At 50.1% G+C, this 20,171-nt stretch overlaps 6 protein-coding genes across 6 annotated transcripts; 4 read left to right on the top strand and 2 right to left on the bottom strand.

The window, feature by feature from the left end:
- Positions 1-1,318: 1,318 nt before the first annotated feature.
- Positions 1,319-3,341, top strand: BP5553_06912 (Uncharacterized protein; the record flags this gene model as incomplete). The annotated part of the gene is made up of 4 exons (XM_032015535.1): positions 1,319-2,080; positions 2,325-2,505; positions 2,906-3,247; positions 3,304-3,341. 4 exons carry the CDS (start codon positions 1,319-1,321, stop codon positions 3,339-3,341), a joined length of 1,323 nt encoding a protein of 440 aa, XP_031867804.1.
- A 1,919-nt stretch (positions 3,342-5,260) lies between these two features.
- BP5553_06911 (putative acyl-CoA dehydrogenase) lies at positions 5,261-6,936 on the bottom strand (the record flags this gene model as incomplete). Its single annotated transcript, XM_032015534.1, has 5 exons — positions 5,261-5,415; positions 5,465-5,995; positions 6,153-6,229; positions 6,298-6,709; positions 6,768-6,936. The coding sequence occupies 5 exons, from the start codon at positions 6,934-6,936 to the stop codon at positions 5,261-5,263; spliced, it is 1,344 nt and encodes a 447-aa protein (XP_031867803.1).
- A 401-nt stretch (positions 6,937-7,337) lies between these two features.
- On the bottom strand, positions 7,338-9,173 carry BP5553_06910 (uncharacterized protein; the record flags this gene model as incomplete). Its single annotated transcript, XM_032015533.1, has 4 exons — positions 7,338-8,256; positions 8,307-8,434; positions 8,494-8,879; positions 9,065-9,173. The coding sequence occupies 4 exons, from the start codon at positions 9,171-9,173 to the stop codon at positions 7,338-7,340; spliced, it is 1,542 nt and encodes a 513-aa protein (XP_031867802.1).
- Positions 9,174-10,683: 1,510 nt separating this feature from the next.
- Positions 10,684-11,318, top strand: BP5553_06909 (Uncharacterized protein; the record flags this gene model as incomplete). The annotated part of the gene is made up of 3 exons (XM_032015532.1): positions 10,684-10,744; positions 10,817-10,908; positions 10,971-11,318. The coding sequence occupies 3 exons, from the start codon at positions 10,684-10,686 to the stop codon at positions 11,316-11,318; spliced, it is 501 nt and encodes a 166-aa protein (XP_031867801.1).
- A 2,148-nt stretch (positions 11,319-13,466) lies between these two features.
- Positions 13,467-14,252, top strand: BP5553_06908 (ADP-ribosylation factor-like protein 1; the record flags this gene model as incomplete). The annotated part of the gene is made up of 5 exons (XM_032015531.1): positions 13,467-13,541; positions 13,607-13,645; positions 13,698-13,781; positions 13,836-14,159; positions 14,229-14,252. 5 exons carry the CDS (start codon positions 13,467-13,469, stop codon positions 14,250-14,252), a joined length of 546 nt encoding a protein of 181 aa, XP_031867800.1.
- Positions 14,253-16,734: 2,482 nt separating this feature from the next.
- BP5553_06907 (Catalase) lies at positions 16,735-18,313 on the top strand (the record flags this gene model as incomplete). The annotated part of the gene is made up of 2 exons (XM_032015530.1): positions 16,735-16,960; positions 17,031-18,313. 2 exons carry the CDS (start codon positions 16,735-16,737, stop codon positions 18,311-18,313), a joined length of 1,509 nt encoding a protein of 502 aa, XP_031867799.1.
- Between the last annotated feature and the right edge of the window lie 1,858 nt (positions 18,314-20,171).

The raw sequence follows: 20,171 nt of genomic DNA, 5'->3' as shown, positions 1-20,171 counted from the left end.
CCCCCCCCCGCGCAGCACCACCGTCTGTCCATCGGACAGTGGACAGTGGACAGCACAGGTATCTCGAGATCGTTGCCTCGGCCTCAGCTGCTGCATCTTGCATCCATCGACACCTGCGCATGCGCATGCCAACGTGCCTGCGACCTGCTCCCTCTGCCTGCTCCCTGCCTGCCCCTCCGCCGTCCGGCAAGCCAGCCAGCCAGCAAGCATTGGTGCCGCGATCCCGCTGGAGCGAAACTAGCAGCGCGAACCAGACTAGCAGCAGTAGTGCTCGCGGTGGACGCCAGACCGTGTGGACAAGTTGTGGAGTCCTGGGTTCTGAGCTCAGAGTTTGAGCGAGAGTGGAGAAGCCCATTCCCTAGCTGCTCCTGCGCTGGGGCGCCCATCAGGCCATACGCCATCCACCCTCCCACTAGCCGTGCTTCGAGTCAAGCGCGGCGAACCCAAGCACCCTCTAAAATCCCCACGGCCCCCCAGTCCTAACCTCTCTCGGCCAGACATCGTCGCTGCACCGGATTTCGTTCTCCAGTCGCCAGTCGCCAGTCTCCAGTCTGTCTCCATCCAGTCTCGCTGCTCACATACCACATACCACATCCCACATCCCACATCCCGAGCACTCGCCGCTTCCTGCTCTGCTTGCGCGCAAACCCGTGGTTGGCGATCCGTGGTATTGAGCCCCCATTACCACCGATCTAAGCACTCTTGCCCACTTCGCATCCGTCGCCTAGCCTTCCGGGTTGCCAGGAGCAGTTGCGTCAGAATCATCGCGCCCTCACTTAAATAGTGCTCGACGCCGCGTCCCCCCCCCCCCCTCCCACCACCCCCGACTTTGGGCTCTGGCTGCCGCAGACTAAAATCTTTCATCCTTGCCCTGTATAGGGCCTGTCTCTTATACACATCTAGATGTGTATAAGAGACAGGTCAGAATCATCGCGCCCTCACTTAAATAGTGCTCGACGCCGCGTCCCCCCCCCCCTCCCACCACCCCCGACTTTGGGCTCTGGCTGCCGCAGACTAAAATCTTTCATCCTTGCCCTGTATAGGGCCTACTGAGAACCGGTGGCTTTGCAATTCCTCCGTCGATCAACTATTCACTCGCCCACGAAACTACTCAAACGACCCCTCGCCCGCCCAAGCGCGACACGTTCTCCCTCGACTGTGCAGAAGCCCAAATCTCGATAGCCGCTGCCTCTGAAGCGCGACTCTTCTTCTAGTACGACCTGCAGAGCAACGCAACGTGCCTTCCCCCCCCGTTTGTTAGTGGAAAAACCTACGCGGCTGCAACTGAGCTGTGCGAGCGATCACCCGGAGCTGTAGTATGTCCTTGGTCTCATCGCAGAATCCTCTTAACGCGTCATTGAATTCCAGCACTGAAGTCGACAACCGCAAAACCTCCCCGGACCACACTGAGGCTACGTTGAGTACGCTTCTCGGGGCTTTCGCAAACTCGGAGCACAACTCTATGGACAGAGGTGCCGCCGAATTCCCGCAGTCAGGTTTGCCCTCACCATATCCACACGCGTTGACCAACGCTCAATCTGAAGAATCACCCGCAGATCACGCATCTGCTGCGCAATACACCCCTCAGCAAGAACCTAGGCCCAATAACTATCCAGCTTCAGCAACTCGCACACCTGAGTACGGTGTTTACCCTGCTTCGGCGCCGCGCCCAGGTTCTTTTCCAGAACAGATTCAGCGCCAGTACCATCCAGCTAGCAACCATAGTGGAAGCAGCGGAGGTATGGCTCAACCAACAAGTCCGTCACTGCCTTTGCAAGATGGCCACACCAGTCATCAAAACCCACAAACCAAGTCTGACTCGGATGTACCTATAGATCCATCAATCGCAGCGTCGAGTCCTACCTACCCACCGCACGCCGGGCAATACTCTCCATATCCACCCCAACAGGAGATGCAGCATGGCTATCCTCAACATCCCGGTGGCGCCATGTACAGTCAACCACGGCCTGATTGGGCTGGTTATGCTGGCCACCCTCAGCATCCTATGCAAGGCGGATACGCGGTGAGTGGTGCCCAAACACCAACCTCTGCGGCTCCAGCTGGCGCGCGTCCTGGCCAAGTAAGCATTGATAGTTCATTATTAGGGTCGTTGGGCGCATCATATCTCTTGTTGCGCCAGACTGCGTATCCAGAAAGCTGAAAATGGGGCAATGAATTTTTTTGTGTGGCATTTCCACTAGAATGACTGGCTATTGGCATTTGAAGCACTTTCGTTTTGAGAAGTCTGGGATAACTCGTCCTACTTTGGAATATCTCTGTGTCTCGTTGGAGCTTCTGATCGCTGACCTGTCGGTTTTTTCTAGGTCTATTCGTTCGTTCCCATCCCAGGTGCGCAACAGCACAAGCGTCCTCGACGACGGTATGAAGAAATTGAGCGTATGTACAAGTGCGGATGGAACGGCTGCGAAAAGGCTTACGGCACGCTGAACCATCTCAATGCCCACGTCACTATGCAGTCGCACGGCCAGAAGCGCACACCTGAAGGTATGCATCCCTTTTATGCTTTTTCCTTCCCAATTTTGCCCTTTCGATGCTCCCCACCTTGTCTGGCAAGTCGCGATACGATGATTCCGAGTTATTATGTTCTGCAGCTGCGGGCTAGGTGCCTTGCTGCATTAAGCCACTTCAGTCATTGAGTGGTTTCTTTTTGTTGAGAGCGCGTTGCTTTTGTGTTCCAACCCTATGGGGGATCTAGTAGCAACTATCTATTAGTGCCAATTGCTGCGTAGCGGATATATTGTTACGCTGGCGTAAACGCTAGGGACTAGAATGATTTGGGTTGTGGATGGGCCTTTAACAGCCCGAGACTAATATTCGCTTACAACGCCGCTACGAAGGCTTAGGGGTCTTCTTGTGTAACTGCAATGTACTAACTTATTCGCAGAGTTCAAGGAAATCCGCAAGGAGTGGAAGGCGCGCAAGAAGGAGGAGGAGAATCAACGCAAGGCCGAGGAGGAGCGCGCTCGAGCTGCTGCCGTTGGCGGCGCTCCTGTTGAAGGCCAGCCACCCAGCGAGGCTGCGTCGGCCCCTCCAGGCTACCAGCAAGGTGGCCCTCGTGCCGTTCAACTCCCACCCATCGGTTACCAACCCGGGGCCCAAGTCCCTGGTCAATACCAGGCCCCAGCTGGTGGTGTGCAGCAGCTTCAGGAGTATAGCAATAATCATCTTCAATATTCTGGCTACCCAGCTTCGCCGTATGGCGCTCCAAACCAGATGTATAGCCAACGTCATTAACTCCTCCCCTTCCCCAGTTTTGGAGGATAATACTAACTTCAAAAATAGATAACCAAGGCGGCCCCGCACCCAAGTACGAGCATTAGACCTAGCAATCTCCCTCCATCGGCTGGCGCGTCACGAAAAACTCGCACAATGTCCTCCATCTCGGGCCCGTCGATACCGATTCGCTTTATTGTTCTTATTGGCTTGCGCTCTTGTACCATATGGGTCGCGAATTGCATTTGGTTGGGTGCCCATCCTCTGAATTTCCTCCGTTGTTAGACGTCCTCTTTTCAATCCCATTCGGCAACGAAAACGATTTGCATGGCTTGATGACCCTTTACACCTTTACCTTCTATCCTTTCTGGCGGGGGGGCGCGATCAAGTAGGGGAGGTCGGCTGCATTAAATGGGCTTTTCATGGCGTCATGGACTTCTTTTGCTCGAGTTCTTTCATGGTGGAACTGGGGGTTTTTTTTGTGTCGTTGGTCAACTCATTTCTGCATATGCTCTTGGTTTTAAGGCTTCCCAAAGACTTCCATACACCATATCAGATCTTCAGTTTTGCGGACCTCGCTTTCCTAATTGCCTGGTTGTTGAGATTGTAGTTTTTTCCCCAATGCAAAATTCACCTGGCAGCATACACGGAGGTCACCAGCATTGGCGGGTAGGGTGGAATACTTGCATTCTGAAAAATAATTGTCGAAGCGCTGCTTGCTTTGCCGAACCGGCCCATGTATCGAGAAGCAATAACAGTTAAATTATAGTTCGTTGTGATGTACTGATGTATTAATGCATGTTATTTGTATATTGATGACTAGGGCCGGATGCCAAGCCGTCGACGTCAATGATTAGGTAAGTATCTCTATAATTTGCCTTGTTGTACAGGCAATAGCCACAATCTTCTTAATCCTTTAGTGATAAGGCATAGAACCCGATTGATAGAACGGCCTTGTACATGACCTGCGCGATCTACCTCAAACCCCTTCAAATGCCCCGAAACCTCCTAGTCAAGTGGCTGGGTTCGAATGTCTTCCCGAGACTAGTGTTTTCGGGAAGAAGAGCATCGGACTTCTCTGCTAAGATTAAGATTTGAGACTAGGCAAGATTTCCGAAGAGAGCAGGCAAAGTATCGGTGGCAAGAATGTGCGGGGCTGATGAGACATTATTTCAAGGCATGCAGGATAGCCATTCATCCCAGAACAATGGCTTGGGAAACGATGGACTTGAGTCCGGATTCCAACAGCCTTTCTTCGAAACGCGACAAGGCGAGAGCTTCTATGCCAGCGACTTGTTCAATGACAAAGAAATTTTCGCGAATTTGATGTCCTGCAAGGAAATCCGTATCGTCGTGTAGGTGATGTTGGCCTTCCATCACAGGTATATTTAGTATGAAGGCGGCTGAGCTACATAGACGCCAAGCCTTAGAAGGAGTTGTTTAAGCACATGTATAAGCGATCACGCACTTCCATCGGCATTAAAGCAGCCTGCTAATTGAAGTAGTTCCTCTATTTTCAATCTAAAATGGTCTTGTCCCAGTATTGCCTGCATGGCTAATTGGGGGGGGGGGGGAGGATAAATATAAAGAATGTATCATCTGTTTTGAGAAATGGATGCCGATTAAGAGGATTTCCCCACCATCTCGAACGTCCTGACGACAGATTCTAAGGTCCAGCGTGTAGCTACCTAGCTATACAGTCCCAAATATCTTTGAGATAGCTCAAATTGATCGATACGACGGTATAATCGGGAACTCCTTTGCCTTGGGGAGGGTTTGAGAGACGCAGACGCCGCCAAACTTGTTGCTGTTAAACCTCCCGGGATACATATTGTCACCTCCACGAAAGCGACAGAAACAATGTATTTAGAGTAGCACTCGTCTTTGGTTTTGTGAAGTATTATAAATAATAATGCTATCGAGCCTTATCTGTGTTGGGGAGACTAAGCCGAGGAAAGGCATAGGATCGAAAATCGTTACAGGGTCGACAAAGAATCCAGGCGTGATTGTTCTCCCATCCCTTTCTTTACAATTTTGACGACCCAGTTGATCCTCCCATGGATGTTTCCAATTCTTTGGTTTTTCGCTGGAAGTTCTTGACCAATTGGCGAACAGCGAGATCGAGCATCACATCTTCACTTCCTCCTGGAATCCGAACACCTGGGACTTCCCGGTATATCCCTATAGTTGTTGTCAGTATTCTGCTATCATTTTACACCAGTCAACTTACTCTCCGCTATTTCACCCTGTCCGGACTTCGTATAACCATTCCCCCCGAAGAGCAGAACAGCGGTGCTAGCACAAACCTCCAAAACCCTCCCAGCCTGGGCCTTTGCTAACGCTGTCAAACCGCCCAATTCTCTATTCGCCTCTTCTTCGCTAAGTTTCGTCATGCAGTATGTGAACTGCTCAATCCAAGCCCAGTGGGCCTCCAAGTCAGCACCACATTTTGCAAGCCTGTGCCTAACAACAGGCTGTTCCATCAACGTCTTTCCAAACGCCTCCCTCTTCAAACAATACTCAAATGCAGAGCTCAATGCAACACGAGAGAGTCGGCTAACAGAAATGGAAATGGTAAGCCGCTCGTGGTTGAAGTTCTGCATAACGTATTTCATGCCATGTCCTTCGTTCCCAATAAGGTTGGAAACGGGCACTTTGACGTCGTCCAACTCGATGAATGTAGTTCCGGCGGAGGATTGGCCTCCAACTCTGATACGTCGCATGTTAACGCCAGGTGTATTGAGGAGCGGGACTACGAGCACTATATGGTCGGTTAGTCAGTATTTCGATTGAGTAAATAATGAATGGAGCGGAGAGGAATGAAGGCCGGTTTCTGTGCCTTGGGTTGATATGGGGGCAGCGGCAAACTGCATCTAGAGCACTTAGGAAAAGGGCTCAAGGAGCGTAATCATACTTACTCGAGAGGCCGGAGGGGCCAGGGCCGCCAGTTCTTACGGCCATACTGGCGTAGTCAGACCAGAGGCCGTTGGTGATCCTATATTGGCAGTCTAGTTAGCACACGCCCTTTCTGGGGAGATTACATAGATAATAGACGTCGCATACCATTTCTTCGTTCCATTGACAATAAAATTCTTGCCATCATCAGATCTCACAGCCGTTGTGGAAATATTCGAGACATCGCTCCCAGCGCCCGGTTCCGTAATAGCAATGCAGATCCGCTTCTTCCCCGTGATAATATCTGGCACAAACCTTTCTTGCAATTGTTTATTTCCAAATTTCAATATGGGAGGGAGACCAAATGCGACGCCTGTAGTAATAGCACCTGAAGGCCCAAGGGAGCCTGTCCTCGACATTTCATCTACATATATCAAGGTATGTAGGTAGTCAAAATCCTCTACCTTTAGGCCGCCCGGTAGTGTGTGAATGCCTAGCTTGTGAAGCCATTCCACAGGTAATGGCGCGGAGAGGTTGGGAATTAGGAAGTTTGCTGCGGCGAATCTACTATACAAATCCTCTGGTTGGTGTGAGTTAGACATGCGATTGATTGACGTTTGGGTGGCATAAGCGCTGACCTGGAACATCTCCTGCCTTTTCCCATTCACCAGCCTCGGGCATCAGGAGCTCGTCAACGAGCGCGCGACATGTCTTCTGCCATTTCCGGTGCGAGTTGTTGTAATACGCTGACGGCATGCCCATGAGCCAGGGAGGCTCGGAGAAGGGGATTGGCACAGTTTTCGGCATTGTGAAGTTCTGGAAGACAATATTAGACGATTCAAGAATAGAATATAGATGGTTTAGCTTTTCCAAGGCGGATTAACTTGGTATTATATGATAAGCACGAGGTGGTTGTACACTACTAGGTAGATAGCTGGTAAGATGTGGGGAAGGACCCAGCATTGCAGCCGAGGCATCGCCTCCCCCCACGTCTCTCCACGCTGGACCTGGAGTACCGACGTACTGGAAGGTAAATACGTCAGTCTTCCACTGTCATTCACGGATATCTTGGCTCAGATTTAATATTAGCTCGAGTTCAAATTAGGTCGCAAATTTAAGAACAACCCCGCGTAGAAATCCACGTTCCAAGCCATCAGAGAACCTTTAGTCTCGCATTGTTACGATCAATTAATTAGATTATTATCCGACTATCTGGCGCAATCCTTAGTCACTCTCCAAGCACCTAATCCTCTCCGCCCAACTACCCTCCGAATGGTAGCCCAGACCCCATCTTCGCCAAAATCAAGGTCATCCAGATTCAAATGCCTTCTATACCGCCAGACCTCCTGGAAATGTAGCCCGGAGTCGTTCGACGTATGGCTATCTAAAAATGTTGCCGATAGCGGTGCTATCAAATAGGTTCCCTCTTTTTCCTCCAGGTATGCTGTTGCACTTGAAGATGGTTTGTGACAAGTGGCCAGCGCACTAACTTCCCTCAACATGAGAGGTCCTTTCATCCCCATTATATCATGCGTCTTCAAAACCTCGTTCTTCCCATTCAAAAGCCATATTGGTGGGCTATAAGTCTTCCACCATATCGCCTGTGTAGCATCTGGTTGATTACTCAAGAATACTTGAGTTGGGATAATGCCTCCTTGATGGTACACTCCCATTAGGACGCCGAAGATTATATTAAACGCGACCCAGAGCCCAGCCCAGATCCGTAAATGTGTTTTGTTCTTCGGAAGTTGAACAGATGACAGTATAAGAGGCACTGTTGGAAGAAGAAATCGCGCCTCCTGATGCTGAAAGATCGAAAGTACAAAGACGCCCGATATCGCCGAGTAGAGGCGTAAGGATGGATGCGGAAAGCAAAGGAGTAGGGCAACCGGGCCAAGTAACAGTGGTGTATTGAAGAGAATATGTTGGTACCATGGGTGTAAGCCATGGGTGGCAAGATTGCTTGCAGATAGGTTGTACTTTAGATTGTTGAGTGGTGTGATGGTAGGGTGGGAGAATAAGTAGGACCAAGTTACCGAGTGGTCGGTATAAAAAGTTGTGTCTAGGTAGATCGCGATGAAGATGGCGAGCAGAGCGGAGAGTATTGCGGAAATAAGAGAAAAGGGTCTAGGGAAATGGATCAGTCAGATGTTCAGGGTGGGTAGGGGCGGACATACTTCTTGATAAAATGGGGTATCAAACGAAGGCCAGGGATTAAAAGGAATGCCGGAAATGTGATCCTGTTAAAGATCCCAAACACAACCACAAATGCAAGAATCGCTGTCGCAAAGAGTGACGAGCGTTGCTGCAAAAATTGTAAGCAACCATTGACATCCCAATGCAGATAGAGTGGGGATTCCGTACCTTATTCTCCACGATCCTTTGGATCAAGACCAGACTCCATGCCACAGCCAATGTTTCTATAGAGTTCGAGAATGTATGGGTCTGATATGTCCAAGTCACATAGGACGACGCGACCAACATAACTGCAACCCTTCGGTGTCGAGGCGATTGTACCAGCTCATGGAGAGCCCAATCCTCCAGCACGAAACTCAAAGCAAACATCAAAACTCGCAAGGTCCAGAAGACCGCGATCGGAGGGATCTCTCCATCGTTGCCATTCCCTATCCACAACCATCGAAGGAGGAGCATCGGCAGACCATAAACAGGCCATAATGGGAAGACGCTTCGAATGGGATTGACGGAAGTAAACTCCCAGGTCAGTCGGACGGGGTAGCTAAAGATTTGGCCTGCCAAACGGAGTGTTAGCAAACATAAAGTATAGAGAGGACAAGTAGCTCGGGATGTTCGGGGATTGTTGCTGCTCTCTGGGGCATGCTGGCGCGGCCATTGATTGACGGCGCATCCCGCAAGCCTTTGCGCTGCAAGCAGGAGGGATACCGTTTTTGAGATTCCAGAAAACCGAGCGACGTACCTGCAATGACCTCGGGGCCCTGAAAGTTCTCGTCGGGGTGTAGATAGCTCGGAGATAGCGCAAAGTACAAGCGGACCAGAACGAGAAACAAGTATACGCGCCGCCACATTGTGTTCGACTATGGCGTTCGATGGGGGCATTGGAACAAAGGCATCTGAATGCGGGATGAGAGAAGGAGAACAGCAGAGCGCATTTGCGATTGTGATACACCGCGTCTGGGGGACAACGAAACGGTGGAAACAAAGGGGATACAATAGCGCCAAATAATAATTACGAGCGAGAATGCTTTGTGAGACGCGTCGCTCCTGATGACAGGGGGGCTGATAACACGCTCCCGCTCGCAACGACGGGGCAAATATCGCGTGTGCTAATAATAATGTACAGTACAATGTACCTGTGCCGGGTACGAGGAATGCTTTCCGGGGCCGCCAATATATGGCCTCTGGTCAAGATCAAGGTAATCAATCGTATGCGTGGCCACAACCTACGGAATGGCGAGCGTTCATCCCGATGGCCGGCAGAGATGACGATAAACTCGGGGATTCAGCCATACCGTATCATTGCCCGGAGACAATGTACCGTACATGTACTTCGTATGCAAGCTGGTTACGGAGGAGGAGGGGGTACCTCCGTCGGCTCAACATCAGCACTCGTACGGAGCGATGTGTGTACTTCGATACGTCGACATGCTTCAGGAGAGGACCTATCCTATGCCCTAGGGTCTACCATTAACCATTAACACCCTAAAGGGGCGTCGTGCCGATGTGATGTTCGTATATTTAAGTTGGTTTCCTTATCGCTCGAAGGCAGCGCGGCACTCGTAGAGCGTGGGTATTACATGTCCATGTACATGTAGGTACCGAGCGAGGCTACGATACTGGAACCACCAGGCTAGGTTCCTTGGACTCGTAATGACTGGACAAGGCTGAAGCCAAATGGGCTATGTCATACTCCACGAGTACTCGTATCGTACCTCCCTATGGTGGCTACCTATCCCTCGGCGGAGGCAGCTAGGCCACCTCCAGTCCCTACAGTCCCGCGATGAGATCTGCTTGAAGCCGAGACCGAGCTCTCCAGGTAAACCTCCCACGCATCTATGGACGCTACTATTCTGAGTCACCGATCACTCACAATTCCGTAAAGCGATGCGATGCGATACAGAACTTCGTGAACAGGTGGCACTGGCAACCTAACAGGCAGGGTGAGCCGGTGCAAAGGGGACCAACAAGGGGAACCATCTTGCTCTGATCGCCTTGCTCTGTCTTGTTTGGCGGTGTCTGTGTCTGTGTCTGCCCTTCACCTCAGCCTTTGTGTGGTGAACCGTGAACCATTATCTCGCCCCGGGTAGCGCTGCTAAGCGAGCCCGAGACCCCAGGCAAGCGCGCATCACTGTTCAAAAGCCGCGATCCAACACAGCCGCTACCTAATCTACATAAACCGTACCTAGGAACTGTCATATCCCATCTCCCATCGCCCATCTCCCATCTCATCTTCCACCCCCACATCAACGCTCACATCTCGAATTCTAGAGTCCTGCTCCCGCTCCCACTCCCACCCCCACATCACAACATCGCACTTTTGACCTACCACGTCGTCACTTGCGTTCTACTCTATTCATCATGTCTGACTCCAAGACCATGATCACCTTGATCAGCAATGACAATGTTCACATTCAGGTTGGTCAGTACACCCCCTCGCCCCCAACCCTCGCCCCCCGAGACGGCACAAGAACAATGCTAACATGCCCCACAGAGAGAACCGTCGCCGAGCGCTCTATGCTCATCAAGAACATGCTGGAGGATCTGGGAGACTGCGCCATGAGCTCTGCTATCCCCATCCCCAACGTAAGTCTAACACCCGCTATTTCACCTTTCGAGTGACCTAGATCGCTAACATATACCCGTAGGTGAATGAGCCCGTCCTCAAGAAGGTTATCGAGTGGTGCGAGCATCACAAGAACGACCCTCAAACCACCGCCGACGATGATTCTGATTCTCGCAAGAAGACCACCGATATCGAGGAGTGGGACCAGAAATTCATGCAAGTTGACCAAGAGTTGCTCTTCGAAATCATCCTCGCCTCCAACTACCTCGACATCAAGCCTCTCCTCGATGTTGGCTGCAAGACAGTTGCGAATATGATCAAGGGCAAGTCTCCTGAGGAGATCCGCAAGACCTTCAACATTACCAACGACTTCACCCCGGAGGAGGAGGAGCAGATCCGCCGGGAGAATGAGTGGGCTGAGGACCGCTAGGCTGTTGAAGCTGAAGTGGACATATGGGACAGACTGGGTTGAGGCGAGAGGTTTCGCGCACACTCTCCCTTACCCCGCACTCCTGTTGGCAATATGTTCTTCTCCTTTTACGATGATACAGTCACAATCTTGTCTGACTGTGGCCCCTCGACACTAGTTATCAGGAGCTGCACCAGTATGGATTGCTGGTAGACTTTTCTTTGCCTCTGAAACCCACTGCTTTCCTTTTGCACACATGGTCTATTGCATGGCGTTACGGTTCCCCGCCTGGCTTTTCCCAAGGACGTCTGAAATCTTCCCAGACTTGATTTCTCAGTCTTCGGATGTAGATAGACTACACAATTTCATAAACTACAAAAATGACGGTTGTGATCGTGAAATAACTTCTTGAGCAAATATGACGTGATATATATCATACTTCCTGACCCTAAATATGTACCCAAATTGAAAGCTGACAAGAGACTCCTTGGCCCAGGTCCATAATCCACTATCTTTGTGCCTTTGCCCCTTTCGTACCCCACCGTCCCGTAAGCACTCAAATGTTGCTATCCCTAGCCTCCTTGAGCCTAGAAAGCAAATCTACCAGAGTCGCCTCCCTCTTTCTTCCTTGGATTATTTCCTAATCAATACACCTCTCTCGATTTACGCAACTTAAACTTTTATCCGTATATACAACTCGGATTTGCCGTAAGCTCGTCATGCCTGATGCGATGATATTCATGATACGGCAGGGTTATAAAATGATGAGAACTTGTTTTGCTACCATAAGCTGGGTAGGTGGAGTCATTTCATGATTTAGCGTCTCAGTTACCGGTCTGCTGGATTGCGACTTCCGTTATTGATTAGTAGCCAGCCAGATAGGAAGGGCAAACTAGGTCATAGGGTGGTATTTGGAGCGGGGGTTGGGATTTGTGGGGGGAGAACAAGAGAGTAACATTTGGCCAGGCTTCACGCCAATCCGAAATATCAAGATCTAGGCTTGAAGTCCGTAAATTCTCCCGGGCGGTCTCACAAACACTAATCGTCGGTAATAAACATTGCGGGAAAGACGTCAATTCATTGTGCTATGCCCATTGCAAAGCAAGATATGCCCATCCCATCCCATAGACACATCCCAACCAACACCACCATCGACCATGCTCATTGCCAAAGCACCACGTAATCCATCATTCCATACAGCTGTTGTTGCTCCGCAGGAAAGTCGACGTCGCAATAAAACAGAGAAGTAGTCGGAATGAGATGATGGAATGTTGAGAGTCGGGCTGTACGTAGCGTCCGTTCAGATACCGATGCGGGTCTTGCGCCAATGTCTCCTCTTCGCGTTGTATCTATCATACCGGTCAGTACCTGAAGAGTCATCATCATAGGAAAGGGCTAGGTCCGCGAATAGATCGTGGAAGTAACGAGGGGGTAAATCGAGCGTACCTGATGGTGTTACCGGTTCTCAGTCGAATCCATTGAGGGATGGGTCTGTTTTGCTTTTGCGCTCTGGCAAGCTTTTGCTTGGTACGGAAAGACTTGTGGCTCTGTATTGCGACGCATCATCAGCCTATGCTCCTTTGAAATTCAAACCGCCCGCCATCTTTGTCCCTCGTTCTCGAGCTCCCAAAGCAGCCTTTCCAAGCACCCAGGTGGCAGGCTCTTTTCCATATTCAAGACCAAAACTCTTCTGTGGGAAATAGGGGGTTCGTTACGTACCGGCATCGTGACGGATCGTCGTTGTGTCGAGACTGTGATTGATTTCTTCGTCGTTTGAAAGAGAACTGTTTTAGATCCCGAATTATTTGGCCGCTCGGCGTTTGTGGGACACGTGATCCAGCCCGACTTTGCCGAATGAGGCTTGCCAGATACGGTTTGGCGCGAGATTTCACGTGCATCGCTCCGGAGGTCGGTTCCCCGGTGAGGCTACCACCAATTGGAAATACAAGACCAAACCTTGAACTGAAAGGGGAGACTTGGTTTTAGCAATACTCAAGAAACAAACAAAGCAAAGACGACAACGGTTCTCGAGCACTAAAACGAAGACAGGACAGCTCCCCGTCGAGTATACATCTAGTATTCGAAACATCCACTTGGGATTACTGGTGAAGAGGAGGAAAGCCTAGCGCTCAACACTGCTGGAGAGCTCCCAAAGGACAGCGTTGCAAGATGGGTGCCAGCGTGTCGTGGCTATCTGGGGTGTTGTGGTCGAAGAAGGAGATAAGGATATTGATTCTTGGTCTGGTATGCTGCCTTGAAGTGTTCTGTTCAACTATTTTGGGGCTCCACTAACCTCTGGCGGACTACAGGATAATGCTGGCAAAACCACCCTTTTATACAGGTTGAAGGTTTGTCGCCCTCGGACCCGAACCAAGTACGCACTCGCTGATACGAGTATAGATTGGAGAGGTTGTTACAACAATACCCACAATAGGATTCAACGTTGAATCTGTCACCTACAAAAATCTAAATTTTAATGTCTGGGTGCGTGTTAGACTCCGCCCTGTCTATGCGTTTCATTATCTGACGGCCTTTTAGGATCTTGGTGGCCAGACTTCGATTCGACCTTATTGGCGGTGTTACTACGCCAATACAGCTGCGGTTATTTTCGTCATCGACTCCACCGATATCGACCGTCTAGGCACTGCCTCGGAAGAATTAGCAGCGATGTTGAACGAAGACGAGTTGAAGGACGCCGCGTTATTAGTGTTCGCAAATAAACAGGACCAACCAGGAGCGAAGGGAGCGGGGGAAATAAGTGAAGCATTGAAGCTAGGAGAGTTGAGAGACCGGAATTGGAGCATTGTGGCTTGTAGCGCCGTAGATGGAAGCGGTGTGGATGAGGGTATGGACTGGCTTGTGGTAAGTTCTTGAAAGGCGCTGGAGCTGTCCAGGTGGGAAGTAAAACGACCGCAGCTGACATTTGAATAGCAAACCGTGCAGCAAGACTCGTAGGGAAAATGAGATTGGGGAGACAGCATGTATATCACCCCACCAGCCTTGGATAATTCGATTGAAGTAGAATGCACTCATCGCCGGCGTTGGGAGGGTGACTAGCGTTTGGGTATGCGGTCTGAAGCTGATCTTGCTCTGGGGGTAATCAAAGGGTTATTCAGTGGAGAGGATACGAACATGTTTGAATGTAGAATGACACGACACGAAGATGAGACGGAGAAGTTGACCCCAGGTGGGGCTGAACTTTAGATCTCCCAGGAACATAATTGCATTGAATACCATTTACAGTAGCACTAGGTTAGTTGGGGGTTCTGGTTCTAGTGACGGAGGTTTGGCAGCTGTTATTGAAGCCTACCTACCCAGGGCTGCGTAGGCAAGGAGTAGACAAATGATTGCCAAGCCTCGTCCAGCCGGGCCTCAACTTCTCCAGTCTTCGATGCATTGTAAATGGCCCCCCCGAGCCGCCATGAACGCTGCGGTCTGTCTACTGGACCGAGTGGAGCATCTCGCCCATGATGATACGATCCCGTCATATCATATCTTGCTCTCTCAAGGGGACAGCGGACTCAGTCTCCCTTTCACCGCCCTTCTGGGCCCTGGAAGTGCAGCGCAGCGCAGTGGCATGCCCTGTCATCCTGCGATGAGGAATCATTTTGCACCAGAGCATAGGGCTAAACATCGCCATGTGGGACCACTGCGGCCCGTGGGAGAGCAGACATAGCCAATACTAGGTCTTGGGGGCGGCCCCACGGCGAGATGTCCAAGGTATGTATTTGTGGATTCTAGAGAAGGTTGTGGCAACTACTTCGTACGAAGTACACGTACAGTAGCAGATTGATTACGAAGTATTAGCCGGCGATTGGGGGCGGAGGGGTGGAAGTCGAACGATCATCCTCGAGTTGGTAGGTACCTTACCTAGGTAGGCAGACTCCTTAGGGATGATGTGCTTGTCTCGTTGTTGCTCTCGGCATTTGGGATCGGGGCCCTCTAAGCATACCTACCTAGTACTGGCACTGGACATACGGAGACAGACTGCACAGCACAGTCAATGGTATAATTGATTTGTACCTATGTAATTTGCATCCTTTTGTCGGTGGCCACCGGTTGGCCTTGGCCTATACGAGTAGGGCAAGCAGGCAAGTACAAAGTCGATACTCTCGGTACATACTAAGGTACATACCTCGTGATGTGCATATCTTACCTAAGGTACGTAGGTACCTTAGTATAACAGACTACAAGAGAGTTACGAGAGTTGCTAGTTCAACACTTTCCGGTCAGGCCGGGATTAGACTGTGGCCTGGAATTAGTCAGTAAACAAGCACATCCATCGACGGTTTACCCCTCCTTCCCCACTACCAAGTACTAAGCACCAAGCACCAAGTGCCTACGGGGGGACGGGGGTGCTTCGTAGGTAACCATCCGTTACTCCTACGACTATGCAGCGTACTACTATGTACAATGATAGGTACTGTACATTGTCGTATAATATTCATACAATGCCTCCTTTTGAGGCATACTTGAATACCTAGGTACCTAGGTACCAGTCGAGAAGGCTATAAACAAGAACGGTACGTAGGGACGTACCTCGTCGACACACCTACTCTGTAGAGGTACTTGTAGGTACATGTACTGTACATGATGTACCTAAGATACGAGTACGTACGGAGGTGGATATAGAGCTGCGGAGTAGGAATAGGAAGGTGGAAGTGCAAGTGCAAGTCTAAGTGCAAGTCTAAGTCTAAGACCAAAGGTCTAAGTCCAAAGTCCAAGGTACTACGGAATCCGTACTTCGTAGGTACAGTACCTAGATGTGGATATAACGGCGACTCTTTGCTAATTGGCAACATGCAGCCGCCCATTGGCTCAGCGGACGGCCACGCTTGGCGTTGACGCGTTATGTGTAACTAGGCCCGAACCTTGGGGAGAGCTGCTTGCGTCCTTTCAGGCCGGATAGCAGGATACACCTCATCCTGCACCGAAGTACGTATTTCGTAGTACTACCTACCACTGGACTACTGCTGGACCACGGTACTACCACTTCCTCCGCCTCCTACTACAGTGCGTACTCGTACCACATACAGAGAACGGAGAACGGATATGGGCGATCCGCCGTCCACCCTCACGGTCTCACTCTCACGCATTGCACGCTGGGCTCCTGGGCGACAGTAACTAGGCCTCCTGGGGTTCTCAGGGTTCCATGCTGCATGTTGTTGCTGCAGGTTACTTGTACTTGGTGGAAAGTCGGCTTATAAACTCATAAGCTCGCCTTTCCCCTCTCCCCTCCTTTTCCCCTCCTTTTCCTCTTCCCCGTCCCTCTCCCTTTCCCTTTCCCTTGCTCAGCATCAGCATCACCATCACAACCACAACCACAACCACAATCATCACCTCCACCCTCCCTCCAATTCCCATCTCAGCTTCCTCTCCGTTCAATACCTAACCTTACCTACCCAACTAAAACCACTCCCTCCGCCATTCATACAAAATGGGTGCCGACGATAAGTCCGCGTCGACCTTCAAGTACAATGAGAAGCCCTTCTACACCACCTCCAATGGCTGTCCCATAAACAACCCCGAGGCCTTCCAACGTGTCGGCCAGAATGGCCCGCTCTTGCTCCAGGACTTCCACTTGATCGATCTGCTGGCCCATTTCGACCGTGAACGTATCCCCGAGCGTGTGGTCCATGCAAAGGGCGCCGGCGCATATGGCGGTATGCTCAACTACCCCAACACACCCAGTCGTCCTCCGTTGGGATATCTACTAACCTTCATGTGGAACAGAGTTCGAGGTCACCCACGACATCAGCGATATCACCTCCGTCGATATGCTCAATGGTGTTGGCAAAAAGACTCCTTGTGTGGTTCGTTTCTCGACCGTCGGCGGCGAGAAGGGTTCTGCAGACACAGCCCGCGATCCTCGAGGATTCGCCATCAAATTCTATACGGAAGAGGGCAACTGGGACTGGGTGTACAATAACACCCCCATCTTCTTCATCCGCGACCCAACGTTGTTCCCGCTCTTCATTCACACCCAGAAGCGGAACCCCCAGACCAACCTGAAGGATGCCACCATGTTCTGGGATTATCTCTCAACCCACCAAGAGGCAGTCCACCAGCTCATGCATCTTTTCAGCGACCGTGGCACCCCATACTCTTACCGTCACATGAATGGCTACTCGGGCCACACACATAAGTTTGTGAAGGCAGATGGCTCTTTCGTCTACATCCAGATCCACTTGAAGACCGATCAGGGCAACAAGACCTTCACCAATGAGGAGGCGGGCAAGATGGCATCTGAGAACCCAGACTGGAACACTCAAGATCTCTTCGAGGCCATTCAAAACGGCGATCATCCATCATGGACCGTCTACGTTCAAGTCCTGACTCAGGAGCAGGCGGAGAAGTTCCGCTGGAACATCTTCGATTTGACCAAGGTCTGGCCACAGAAGGATGTCCCACTACGGCCCTTCGGCAAGATGACTCTCAACAAGAACGTTGAGAACTACTTCGCCGAAATTGAGCAGGTCGCTTTCTCGCCGTCCCATTTGGTTCCGGGTGTTGAGCCATCTGCTGACCCCGTTCTTCAATCACGCCTTTTCTCTTACCCAGATACCCACCGCCACCGCCTCGGAACCAACTACCAACAAATCCCAGTTAACGCTCCTCTCAAGGCTTTCAACCCGTACCAACGTGATGGCGCCATGGCCGTTAACGGCAATTACGGCGCGAATCCCAACTACCCATCTTCTTACCGTTCCTTAAGCTACAAGCCTTACAAGACCGTCAATGATCATGAGAAGTGGGCTGGTGCTGCTGTCTCATTCTTGTCCGAGGTCACCCCGGATGATTATGTCCAGGCCAAGGGGCTCTGGGATGTTCTCGGCAGGACCCCTGGTCAACAGGACAACTTTGTCACCAATGTTTCTGTCCATTTATGCTCAGCAAAGGAGGATACTCGTAAGCGCACTTATGAAATGTTTACAAAGGTCGATCCCGGACTTGGTGCACGCATCCATGATGCAACAGAGAAGAATGCTCAACCTCCCGCCCAATCTCGTCTTTAAACTAGAACGGCCAGAGTAAATATTATGAACAGAAAACGGAATATGACTCAGGATTATGATTGAGACGAGGACCGAGAACAAATTGAATTGAAATCATTGCATAGGTAGCTTTAGGTGATAACGCCCAGTTACATATCATTTTATGAAAGTCCAAATGTACAAATTATCTGAATACTTGCCAAGGGCGTTAATTGCTCAATGGTGTAGATTTTATCCAAATTGAGGGCCTCGTCTCTCGGGCCAGGTAGTCCTCATTTCAATTTACGATTCCTCCCTTTTGAAATCTACCGGCATTTCTATTACCATCAACTAGCCGGGAAAGACTTACCTCGACCTACTCCAATGCTCCTACTTGTCCTTCTCTCATAAACGATCCTACATAAAACCCACTAACACATCATATCGCCAAGCTTATTCCCTAATCCCTTTGATCTCGTCGCAAGATACAAGGGAAAGTACTAAACGGTAACCCGGGCATCGCTCAGAAACAACATAAAAAGCCCCTCACATGTACTTCTTCCTCCTACATAACTGTGTTACTATATATCACCCTATCATATGAGTATTATATGATAACATACCACAGAACAAAATCAGCACCAAGCCGATCCGCAGTCTATCTTATGTCGAACCCGGTTCGCTCTCATCACTAACTACCGCCAACTAAATAGCAATCAACCCACTCGTTTAACGCTACTCTTCTCCAAACAAAACGAGCAGAAAACTCCACTGCAGCACTCACCCGCAATCAAACTGGCGCCATAATGAGGGGCATTAGCATGGTTATTGTAAGACTAATGGTAAGTGGTAATAGCAAATGTGACAACGTTGAAATCAGGTAATGGTGTTAGGACTTGACGACGAGGGGAAGGGGCGGAAATAGAGTTGACATTGGAACTAATATAGCTTACAGTTTAGATTACAATGTAGCGCCTATCCCACCTAAAATCTGCAACCCAGTTATCGTCGCATTTCCCTGTATCGACTACCCAAGTAGTAAAAACCCACCCTAAAATGGCGGTGCAGGCTGTACTTATGAAACCCCCGGGGTCCAAGTAATCCAGTTGGTTACGGCTCCGAGTAAGCTCCTGCATTGGCAGTCTTCTCTTTACGCTCTTCTTCTGCAAGTATACATCGAGGGCCGATCATTTCTAAACAATTGGAATTAGGAAGGAAACAGAGGGAGGTACATACCGAGATCCCCAGCGACGGTACTCGTATTGGCATTTGCTATCGCAAAAGCCCCGCTCTATTCTACAGAGATCGCATCCTTAGTGATTAGGAATCATATCGGGATATAGTACTTCATGATGGTCGAGTTACCCGGTCCCAGAAACAGTATTAGATACAGTATAACACATATTCCTCTACATAATGATTCTCGTGGCGTACTGGCTTCATAACCTTGATGCTACTATCACACAGCAGACGTCCCTATTAGAGTAGCTCGGCGCTTATAATTAGGTCTAGCACGAGAGAGATCTTGCGAGTCCTTGTAAACACCTTGTTCTCCTGCTTTTTTTTTCTTGGCCGAGAGACCACTTATCCTAGCTTGCAGCCTATGTGGAGGTTGCTGTCGATACCATTATAAAAATAAATGAAGGCGTGAACCCGGATGATAAACCAGCCAAGGAGTCAGTGTACATATATATATATATCTAGGGGAACAATTTAGGTCAAGATAGAGCTGATATGTAATGAAGATATGTATAATGATGCACAAGCTGCTTTTGCGGCCCTATTCAGGGCGCAAAATTCCAGCGCTATTATATTTCAAAGTATAAGCTATTGTTGTATTACATAACTTCATTCCCTAGTCAGAGACTCACAGCCTCCAAATCCAAGCAGGGGAAGTCCT

The sequence above is a fragment of the Venustampulla echinocandica genome (genome assembly GCF_003357145.1).
Source record: "Venustampulla echinocandica strain BP 5553 chromosome Unknown scaffold_5, whole genome shotgun sequence".
In the NCBI taxonomy this organism is placed as follows: Eukaryota; Fungi; Ascomycota; class Leotiomycetes; order Helotiales; family Pleuroascaceae; genus Venustampulla; species Venustampulla echinocandica.
This window is presented reverse-complemented; position numbering and strand designations above follow the sequence as displayed.